This window comes from Neoarius graeffei, chromosome 13 (assembly GCF_027579695.1).
Source record: "Neoarius graeffei isolate fNeoGra1 chromosome 13, fNeoGra1.pri, whole genome shotgun sequence".
Classification (NCBI taxonomy): domain Eukaryota; kingdom Metazoa; phylum Chordata; class Actinopteri; order Siluriformes; family Ariidae; genus Neoarius; species Neoarius graeffei.
This window is the reverse complement of record NC_083581.1, coordinates 26,353,738-26,365,852: the sequence shown is the minus strand read 5'-3', so window position 1 is coordinate 26,365,852 and position 12,115 is coordinate 26,353,738. Positions and strand designations below refer to the sequence as shown.

General features: G+C 41.3%; 1 protein-coding gene across 1 annotated transcript in view; it reads left to right on the top strand.

Annotated features, from left to right (window-relative positions):
* The first annotated feature begins 797 nt into the window (after positions 1-797).
* idh3g (isocitrate dehydrogenase (NAD(+)) 3 non-catalytic subunit gamma) overlaps positions 798-12,115 on the top strand; it is a 36,725-nt gene continuing 25,407 nt past the window's right edge. The window contains exons 1-4 of the mRNA XM_060937424.1: positions 798-905; positions 5,649-5,696; positions 10,370-10,381; positions 10,483-10,580. Coding sequence (XP_060793407.1) covers positions 834-905; positions 5,649-5,696; positions 10,370-10,381; positions 10,483-10,580 — 230 coding nt within the window. The 5' untranslated portion in view covers positions 798-833. The remainder of the gene's footprint in view (positions 906-5,648; positions 5,697-10,369; positions 10,382-10,482; positions 10,581-12,115) is intronic.

Genomic DNA, 12,115 nt, shown 5'->3' with positions numbered 1-12,115 from the left:
ATATTTTAATAAGTCGAGGGAACGACATAGGATATCATTCCCACGCCTTGGATATAAACCTACGGAGCCGTAGAGGGGACATGGTGAATAAAAAAATAAAGCGTGGGAACGACTTATAAGGCGTGTGCACGAGATATTAATGCGCGCGCACGAGTTCGAGCGCACGTATTAATATCTCGTGCTCACGCCTTAATGAAAGCGAGGGAACGATTTAATATCTCGTGCACACGCCTTAATGAAAGCGAGGGAACGATTTGTAACTCGTCCCCTCACTTTTAACTACCCGCGCGCACGCCTTAACGCAAAGCGTGCGCACGGGTTATAACTCGTGCGCGCGCATTAATATCTCGTGCACACGCCTTATAAGTCGTTCCCACGCTTTGTTATTTTTTTATTCACCATGTGCCCTCTACGGCTCCGTATAAACCGAGGGAACGCGTTTTAAGACGTTCCCCCACTTTTTAATAACCCGTGCGCACGCCTTTATAACTCGAGCGCACGTATTAATATCTCGTGCACACGCCTTAATGAAAGCGAGGGAACGATTTGTAACTCGTCCCCTCACTTTTAACTACCCGTGCGCACGGGTTATAACTCGTGCGCGCGCATTAATATCTCGTGCACACGCCTTATAAGTCGTTCCCACGCTTTGTTATTTTTTTATTCACCATGTCCCCTACAAAGTTGGATAAATCCCAAATGACTCATTATTAAAATATAGCGCACTGCAGTGGGTGTAAAAAAACAGTATTGTAAAACGTATGTAGTGCACTTAGATCGGGAGCATAGAGGCATTTGACATACAGCCGGGCTTGAGTCGCCCGAAATCTAAGATGGCGGCCTCCATAGCGATGCTGTCTCTCTCCAAAGCTCTAAACCCAACACGGCTAGGAAACACGGTTAAGGTAAGATACTGGTCACTAAATTAGTCATTATTCATTTATTCGATAAAGTAGTAATAATGACTTTTGTTACTGTATTTAAAAAAACAAATAAAAACAGCATGGCCGTTTGCTAAAAGGTGCGGCTAGCTTGTAAATGACATACACGTATTTGCAACAAAGCTAGCAGGTGTAGCATCTTAATCCTGAAGTGAAACTTATAAGACCGTGTTAAAAACAGAATAAGCTCAGATATTCTTATGGAAATAAAATGAAACACTTGTGCTAACAAACTCTCAGTAAAACTAGCGTGCATTCCTTCGGAGAAATCTCACCTTTGCGTTTGCATTGGCTCATCGCTTGTCTGTATAAGAAACTGGCCAATCAGAGCACAGCACATGAGACACTAGGAGCCAATTCGAGCGCCAGAGGTGGGACTTGTCTGAAAACTGGTCGGAAATAAGAATGTTAGCCCAAGAGCATTAGCTCAAAATTGAGTCCAACCCGGAACAAATTAGTAACAAGCTGAATTTTTCAGAATATGTTCAGAATACCCTTAGGAATAACATACTAAAAGTCCCCGGAAATCCACCTTGTGCTCTCTGAGAGATTCAAGATGGCGTCCAAAATGGCCGCCGATTGGAGATTTTTCAATATCTCAGGGATAAAACATAATATAAATGCAATTAAAATGTTAAATTATATGTTCTCTCATACAAGCAATGCAAATTCACCATTGTCACACTGTTAAAATTAACCAAGATTACAAGGTCATTAATGTGGAAATTACATGGAATTTGATGGTTGACATGATTGACAGATTAGCTTAGTAGGCTACCTACATACATGAACATAATGTAAGACAATTAGACATCAATTTCCTTAATATTTAGTGCATCTTTTAAGCTTTGATAAAATATTAAAGGGAAATTAAATTTGAGAACTCTCTTCTAAAACTACAATGGCAAGCTGTTTCAGTCCACTTCTTCAACATTCCGGCGACTTTCATGACAAAAAGGTCTGCCTCAATAAAAGCTCTTGCTTATAAACAATGAGTAGACTTAAACACTTCTCAGTGCCTCAGTTGTAATGCTTGGACCTTTGTTGTACCATCAATGAAGTAGGGAATTTATTCAAGCTTGTTTAAGGGTGGAAAAAAATTAATCTGAGTTTCTAGCGTCAGTCTTTACTACTAGCAATGCCAGTGTGTTCGGACAAAAAATGACTAAACTCAGCATGACCTTTTAACATGCCATTTTTCATTTTACACCACCAATTTACTTTAATATTAATGAAAATAAGTGCTCCAACCCCTAGTAATTGTGTTTGTTGTTTTGTGAACAGAATAGGATGATACGGAGTGAACGAGTAACCAATGGATCCACACTCTATAATCGGTAGTGTACATTAAATAGCACATGTATAGATTTACAATTATAAGTCTGTAATTATTGTTGAAGTTGAAAGTTATAGAACAATGACCAGTTGTCTTCTTGTAAATAGGTTCATTATTTGAGGAACACTCAGTCGCCATGATTTACTGTATTGGATTAGCTTCTTGTTATAATGAACAATATATGTAAATAAATTGTTATAATGGATTTAAGGTAATGTTTTGGAGTTCATGATGTTTTTGGTTTTAGTGAAACTCCCAGTGCCAAAAATATGACAATCTAACCAGACATGGCAAGTGAACACATTATACACAAATATAATAATGTGTACATTGTTATTATATAATGTGAATACACAATGTAATTAATACACACATGTTGGAATTTACTCTCCTACCCTACAAAACATATATTCTGACCTTTTAATTGCATTAATATTTTGTTTTGGGCCTGAGATATGGGCAGATCTCCATTTGGCGGCCATTTTGGACGCCATCTTGAATTTCTCAGAGAGCACAAGGGGGATTTCCAGGGACTTTTAGTATGTTATTCCTAAAGGTATTCTGAAGTTTTCAGCTTGTTACTAATTTGTTCCGGGTATAACCCTATTACTCCTGGGCTATGTGCACGCAAGTTTGATTTAAACAGGCCGCTCAGTAGAGATGGGATTTATGGCTCTTTGATGGTGTAGCAACCCTTGGATCCCAAAGAGAGTCTCGACTGATGCTCAAGGTGTATTTTATTTTACTTGCAGCAAAGTCAGTCCAACATCACCCATAGCACCGTGAAAACTATATCATGGTATACAAAACAGCAAACAAACAACAAATCACCATACCGTTCTCACAGGTACAACATTTCTTAATTGAGACATCAATATTAAAACAAAGGCATTCACATTTGGTTCCAACACTTGATACAAAGTTACAAAAACTTCAAACAAAACATACCTCACTGCGCTCACCAAGGATGCAACATATAATCATTTCTCTTCTGTTGTAAAACAGGCGTCAAAATATCCTTTTCTTTTGTGGTGAAGCATGGACATCAAGCCTGCTTAGCTCAAACAAAGCAGCTTCTTAATTAATCACACCTGGTTGCTACCTTTACAGGTCTCCCTCTTGTGGAGCTACGGTGTCACTTAAAGGACAAACAGCACCCCAAGTCCATACAAATCCACACACATACAATACTCACTCAACCTCATAGCCCAACCATTCTAAAGCACAAACAGAAATTTGATTAAATCTTATATTCGTAAATAACATAAAATACAAATGAAAACACATTTATGTAAGTTTTACTCAAGAGAATAACAAAACACTTACAAGGACTAGTGTGGTCCTTTACAGATGGGATCCGCATCTTTGTGATCCGTTCTTTGAAAAGAGCCGTTCAAAAGACTGGCTCATTTGGCTCTTTTTAAATATTTATTCAGTTTTAAGAAGACAGCGTCTAAAGAAGCCAGATCCCTCTGCTTAGACAGGGACATCAATATTTCTGGACATACCTTTTATATAAAGCAACCTAGACTTACATTATTGTAACCCCTAAACGCTCATAAATAACCATTAAAAAACAATGAGGGCTTCAATGAATGTCCATGCAGAACGGCTTTTCTGTAAAAAAAAAAAAAAAAAGAACCCACTCAAGAACATAGTTATCAAGAACGCAAGAATATTTTATAGAAAAAAAGACGCTCTCCCACTGGCGCTCTCGTTTTTTTTTTTTTTTTGGGTACATGTGAAGACAGCGTGCACAACTGGTGCCATCCCTCCCCCAACCCTCCAATTCTCCGCAAGCAGCATGACCACAACGGGCTGCGCTCTGACGACCACCTCCCACTCCCCGATGTCACATCGGTGCCTATTTGTCTGATAGCTACATTTGCATATCAGACAAATAGGCACCACTGTGCCCTCACCGTAACCTTTCCCTAACTCAGTGAAGGGAGGAGGAGTAAAGCAGGAGCTTTTTCATCTGAAACACAGTACACAAAAAGAACGACAGAAAGAACGGCTCCCCCAGCTCGAGACTCGGTTCTCATCGTTCATGCCTAGGAGCCGTTCAAAAGAATCGGTTCGTTCGCGAACGTCACAACACTACACTCAGGTGGTGTTTACATTAGACTGTATCCGTCTCGTTTTCGTCACGGATGCACTGTCCGTTCACATTAAAACACCGGGAAACGACTCCACAAGCGGAACAACTTGAATCCGCCAGGGCCCACGTATTCAGTCCATTACGTATCTGATCCAGAAGTGCTGTGTAAACATTGAGAAACGAGGATACGCTGTGCTGAGCTCTAGCTGACATCGTCATTGGACAACGTCACTGTGACCTCCACCTTCCTGATTCGCTGGCGTTGGTCATGCCACGTGCTGACGTCGTCATTGGACAACGTCACTGTGACATCCACCTTCCTGATTCGCTGGCATTGGTCATGCCACATTGGTCATGTGACGCGACTGCTGAAAAACGGCGCGGACTTTCACTTCCTGCTATTTGTCCTGAATCACTGCTCGTGCGCTTCACTCGCACGCTCTGTGAGCTGCGCAGGCCGGAGTGCGCACCCTCCAGAGGGCACTCGCTGTTCAGGGCGGAGTGATTTGGAGCGCAGGATGCCTGCGGAGCCGAGCGTATCCGTGTATTGGCGTTGCTGTGTGCACGCGAATCGTGTATTGGCGTTGCTGTGTGCACGCGAATCGTTTTAAAAACGTTAATCTGATGATCCGCTGATACGGTCTAATGTAAACACCACCTCAGTGACCAAGCCAAGTAGCCTTGGTCACACATACACTCGAGCACAGACTTAAGCCTACAGTGAAATTTAACCCGTCTGAAGCACTGAACACACAAGTGCACAATGAGCATCTCCCCCCCCAGTAGTGGGCAGTGTGAGGGGAGCAGTTGTGAGTTTGGTGCCCTTGCTCAAGTTGCACTTCAGGCCATGGCTGCCCCATGTTAACCTAATCTGCATATCTTTGGACTGTGGGGGAAACCGGAGTGCCCGGAGGAAACCCATGCAGACATGGGGAGAACATGCAAACTCCACACAGAAAGGCCCCCCGTCGGCCGCTGGGCTCGAACCCAGAACCTTCTTGCTGTGAGGCAACAGTGCTAACCACTACACCACCATGCTGCCCCCATGACATGCCATATTCTATCTTTAAGTTTACCAAACTTACTGACCTAATAGTAATCGTGCTGGATGGGATTAACTGTGTGTGTGTGTGCGCTTTTTTTTTTCCTATACTTTCTTTCTGTCTGTACTATGAAAGCTAAGTCGAACCGGAGTCAAATTCGTCGTGTGTGTAACATACCTGGCAATAAAGTGATTCTGATTCTGTGTACCTATCTGTTTCCTTCTTAGGTATTTGGAACAGCACTCCTCAACCAAAGGGAGAAATCTACATGCACAGTGGGTATTGATTTTATTGACTGATGTAAATTACAGATTGTATGTTGAAGGAAAACTCCACTCTGAACATTAGATATGTTGATATTGGAATATGTGTGATGTGTTTGTGATTTTGGTGCTAATTTGTTGGATAAAGCTGCATTTTTGTAATTCCCATGAGAAGTTAAAGGTGACCTATTACACCCCTTTTCCACAAGTCCACACAGTTCCCTGAGGTCGTAATGAAATGTCTGGGACATGCTTTGGTCAAAATACCACAAGGATAAAGCCCCACAGCTCCTTTCTCACCTAGTCTGGTTAACACCAGACCACATCACAAGTGAAATATGGTCTGGAATCCGCCTATTGAATTTCTCGTAGGGGAGGTGTGGTTTACGATTGTCAACGGCCGTTTATTGGACGTTGCGAATGTCTATCATTTGGCGTATACATAGCCCATGGCCAATCATGGCAGTTGTACCCGGTGACGTAGTTAGAGCGACGAAGAGGCGAAGAAGAGAAGGAAAGAGAAAGAGAAGGCAAAACAAAAATAGGAAAACAATGGCACCGAACGATTACTGCCGTTTGTGCAAGACTAGTTGGTAAATGAGACTTTTACCAAACCCTGTCGGGAGCAAGGCAAAGGCATTTGTTTTCATGTCAGTGAAAGACTGTAACGCCAAACGCTGTTCTTTTTTAAAAACAAACTTTCGCTCTAAACTATTCAGAACAGTGTCTAAAGCTTGATCGAAAGTTTGGTTCGTATCGCTCGCCGCCATGTTAAATGTGATCCGTAAACAGTCCCAAATAAACTACAAGCTTCCGTTTGTCGAGTAGTACGCGTCACCGTCTTTCCACCCCTCCCCACTCTCTGATTGGCTCCCTAACTCAGGCGAGCCTTTAGACCATAGTTTCCATGCTGTCTTTTCAGATCGGGACGATTGAGCAAAGCAGCATGGGATTTCCCAGGCTACTTCTCACCCTGTCTAAATAGTTCTGTTCAGAATGGACGATTTGAGTGCCTGTTTCTTTAAAGGAACAGTCCACCGTACTTCCATAATGAAATATGCTCTTATCTGAATTGAGACGAGCTGCTCCGTACCTCTCCGAGCTTTGCGCGACCTCCCAGTCAGTCAGACGCGCTGTCACTCCTGTTAGCAATGTAGCTAGGCTCAGTATGGCCAATGGTATTTTTTGGGGCTGTAGTTAGATGCGACTAAACTCTTCCGCGTTTTTCCTGTTTGCATAGGTTTATATGACCAGTGACATGAAAAAAGTTCAGTTACACAAATTGAAACGTAGCGATTTTCTATGCTATGGAAAGTCCGCACTATAATGACAGGCGTATTAACACCTTCTGCGCGCTTCGGCAGCGCATTGATACGGAGCTCAGATATCAATGCGCTGTCGAAGCGTGCAGAAGGTGTTGGTACGCCTGTCATTATAGTGCAGACTTTCCATAGCATAGAAAATCGCTACGTTTCAATTTGTGTAACTGAACTTTTTTCATGTCACTGGTCATATAAACCTATGTAAACAGGAAAAACGCGGAAGAGTTTGGTCGCATCTAACTACAGCCCCAAAAAATACCATTGGCCATGCTGAGCCGAGCTACATTGCTAACAGGAGTGACAGCGCGTCTGACTGCGTCTGACTGACTGGGAGGTCGCGCAAAGCTCGGAGAGGTACGGAGCAGCTCGTCTCAATTCAGATAAGAGCATATTTCATTATGGAAGTACGGTGGACTGTTCCTTTAAATGCTGAGTCTTGCTCACCTCACCTCCCTCTTCTGTGAGGTGCACCCACATGCATACAGTTTTGTGCTTTCATGGCAACAGGTGATCGTATTGCTGCATGTAGACAACACTGTTTGCTTTGAGCTCTCATTCTAGCAGCAACACACACAGACACTGCAAAGTCTGCCCGTTTCCCAAATTACGAATGGACGTAAAGCACATTTTCCCTTCACAAAACTTAACATCGTCAACCCCTACACCTATTCTCTCGTTTTGCTCTCATGTTATTTAAGATTTTGTTTGTAAGATAAAGTTCATCTTGCAGACATTCAGCTAACAAACTAAGAATTTGCGGTATTATGGATCCTGCAGCAAGTAAGACTAATAACTTTCTCGAAAATGAGCATAGTATTACCTCAGCTGTTAGTGTTAGCTGGTGCTAAATAACCAAAGAGAAACAAAGCATAATTACTTTTTAAATACTTGCCTTTCCCTCATCTGCAGTTTTGCCACGGACAGTTGGTATTGATCCCTCTTTGAGGTACAGTTTTGTTGCGAAAGTTGGTAAAGCAGTCCGACAAAAAGGAGTTAGAACAGGTATTTGGTGACTGTCGCTGGGAAAAGAATAAAAATAAACTCAATCCACTCCGTTCTTTTCTCCACTGAGGCTAGGGGTCGATGCAACAATGCGTTCCGCTCTGTGCATCCAACAACAGAGCGGTTCCTGTGCCGAGCTCACTTCAACATAATGCTAGCCAAGTCTGAACGGCTTGTTGAAGCACATTTTCTGAAATAGGAGCCCAAAAGAAACTAATTGTTTTATTTCAGAGGTTGTTGGTTGGTAGGCACTCTAGATACCCAAATGTATGTACACAAGCACTGAAAAAGTGAGTTTTTCATAATATATCCCCATTAACAGTTGGGTACCATGCTGACGTCTCAGAAGATGATTTTCCAGTGATTGATTTATTTGAGTGTACAGATGAGGATGTGAGAGGGCTAGAAAGGGCTCTACATTAACTTTTGAAACCACTTGTCCTGTCGGGCAAGTTGAAAGGAAATTTACTTGTCCGAATGTGAAGTTGACTTGTCCAAAGAAAAAATTGAGGAAAAAAAATGCAAATAAAGTATTTGTAATAAACTAATTTCACCAGAATTACTTTAACACAAAAATCTATTCACTGCAGAAAAAATTGGACTCCATCAATCATTAATTTATTTATGAGAAATTGAAAACCAGAAAATTAAAATTATATATATTTTCATTTTTAAATTATTAACTTTGAATATATATCCTCCAGTGATTAATTGTTGTTGTCTAATTATTCAGTGTGGCTCCTGTATGGTATTTAATGGTTGCGATGAAAGTTGCAGTGTTTTTTAGGTTTTTGTTGCGATTACATTGCGGGAGGAAGTGAACCTTGCGAGAAATTGTTGCGATTTTCTCTTTTTGTGATTAAAATTGAGTGATATGTTAAATATTAAGTTATTACTGAAAAACTATTGATTAAAAAAAAACAAAAGACACTGAGAAATGGTCCTATAAACAACTTTACCAATATAAAAGATTACCAGGACTACAAAAATGCAGAAAAATAGGCTTTACTTATCCAAATGCACCTGTTGGTTCAAAAGTTAAAGTGCATAGAACCTCACAGCACAACATGAAGTTACCTTAAAATATAATATAAATGCCTCAGCTTTCATGTAAGAAAAAAAAACTATTAATACTAGTACTGTGTGCAGGCAGTCTCTCCTGAAGACTAAATTAAACAATAATTATAAAAAAATAAATGGCTCAGGCTTCATAGAAGAAAAGAAAACAATTTGAACAGAATCTCACAGTATGATACTGAAGCTGCCTAAACAATGGAAAATAAAATACCATTTTGGCAAAAATGTTGGCATCCATTAATTTCTTGTATTAAATTAAAAAAAAAAAGTAAAGTGCACACAGTCCTTCACTGTAAACATAACACACTTTCAGTAACAGAATTTAAGCCGATATAAACACTGACTCGCACATGCTGCTTCTCTTGAACGTATACACGGAAGTAAGGCGGAAGGTAGTTTGTCGACGTCACCTCAAGACGACGCCAACGATTGGTCAAATTCGCGGGAAATTTGCGGTGATTGGATATAATTGCAACACCGCCCTGAATTCACGGGGATTGGTTGAATTTGCGTTGATGTTGCAAATCGCAACATCGCGAAATCCTGGAGGGTCTGGTAAACGACCGTTTACTTTTCAGCTCAAATATACAAAGCGGTATTGGCCGGTTTTACAAGCGGAATATTGCACATGCGCACATCGCTCTTTCCGAACAGAAACATCCGGCGATTCATCAAAACAATATGTCGAGTGAGATACTTCGGGAATCATGTGAATAAACTGATAAATTTGATATGTAACCCGAATATCGGCATATTTTGGCACTTGTCCGATTGGACAAGTAACTGAGACGATGAACTTGTCCGACATAAAGGATCACTTGTCCCGGACAAGCGGACAACCGTTAATGTCAAGCCCTGGGGCTAGACTAAAGTACTACTGCATCATTCTCCTGAGGTAGAGATGAATCTGCACTGGTGCTACTGTCAGCAGGTAGCTGAATGGCATTATGGGTAAGGTAGAAAACTTGGTTAAGTGTAAGAAAAAAGTTTAAACAAAATTCTCAAACAACTCAGCATTTCATAACGAAATTAATCTGGTGTGCTGTTGAGGATTAGATGTTAATTATAAAGATTAATATGCAGGTTGTTCAGGGTGGATTTTCCTTAAAACTATAAAGCCAGGAGTTGCCAAGAAATTTGTCTAGAAAGAAATGTTTAACCTGTTCTTTTGTAGCGTATCCTGTTTCTATTGGTCTTATCTGCTTGATTTTTTTTTGTCATGCTCTCTCTCTGTGTCTCTCTAACCTCCTTTTTTTTCTCCTCTCATCGTTTTTCACTCCTTAGGGAAAAAGCATTGTAAGTATCAAGCACTTCATTTCAAGCATATGAACACTTTTTTTTATAAATGCCATAGCATGCCAAATGGATACGTCTGAGCGGTGTGCTGGTGTTTTCAGCCTCCCCCTGCCAGATATGGCGGCAGGCACACGGTCACACTGATCCCAGGAGATGGGATCGGCCCAGAGCTGCTTAACCACGTCCGAGAACTCTTCAGGTCTGTCTCGAGAGCGCTTTCTCTGTCAGTATAATGTAATGTGATGTAAAAAAGCTTTCGTACCTACATTGAACTTTTCTGAAAGCTCTGACTTGACTGTACTGTAGAAAAGATCGTGTATAAACAGCAATGGCTTTCACTCAGTGCGTTTACATGCACATAGAGAAAATCGAATTTCTGCCGTAGCTCGACTGAAATCGAAGTTCTAAATGCCATGGAAACACCTTAGCTCGGCTGAAATCGAACCGAACTGGATTTCTCGTAATCAAGCTACGCGACCTAGATTATGCGATTGTAGCCGAGCTACTTAGTGCACGTATACCCTATCGAGCTACGTAGTCGAGCTACTTACTTCAGCACTGCCCCTTCCGGAAGTGACGAGTGACGAGACCACAAGCGGGAAACACGACAGCCTCGGTCAGCATGACAACAGTAGTAGAAACGTGCACTTCTGGAGCAATGAGGAGATAGAGTTCTTGCTCATTCAGCTTAAGGAGTTGAATATATATATCTTGATGTTGCTGTCCTCGTCGTCGTTCTTCTTGTGAACACGGAACTGATAACTTTGTTTATACTCTTGAATAGCTCTTCATGACGACAACCGGAAGTGTACCAACACGATGGGGCGTGTAGCGCCACCTGTGGCTCGGGTGCACAATGTACCTCACACAATAGCTCGATTTCCTTGTGTGCATGTAGGATTGGATTTCTCTGGCACCCCTGCTGGGACCCTTAGCTCGATTACCGACAGTAGCTCGATTTGGATGTGCATGTAAACGCACTGATTGTTAATGGTACTAAGGAGTATAATGTCAGAATTTTTCTCCATACACACTATATGAAACATTCCCAGATCATTTTCTTGCACTGATCACACAGTTCATAGTTTAGTTTAACTTTCTATTTGCAAACAGGCCGATCTAGTTTTCGTAGTGTGGGTTTTATTTTCTGAGAATAAGGCCAAATAAAAAAAATAGTGTGTTTCCGGTAACCCGACCGACCGAGAATTTCGGCGGCGAAATTGCCGACCATAAAGTTTTTATTACAAATTTCCCTCTATATTTTAGTGTAAGCGGCGTTAGTTTGTCATAATTTTTGTTTCGACGCATTCAAGTTGTGAAAGAAACGATAAAAAGTAAAATGTTTCGCCACTTCTATCAGCCCTCCTGCATAAACATGGAAGCGCAAAACTGAGCCGAGCCGCCATTTTGAATCCTCATTCAAGGCTGTAATGCAAATTGCTTCCTCTTCAATATACAAGTGCACTTCCATGGCAGGGAAAAACACTACGTTTTGCCGCCTATGTAGTCCCCTATTTATACAAATAGGAGTCATTCAGGATTCAGCCATGTTTTTGCTCGGTGTTTTTGCTCGACCCAAGTTCTACAGTAGGCTAGGCCGTCTGCTTTTAATGGAAGTAGCCTAGCCTAGGACGTTATTTTCACGTTATTTTTTGATAAGGTGTTTTCATGTTATTACATGAAAATATCATGAAATAACGTGATAATTTCGTATCATGAAATTACGTGATATGT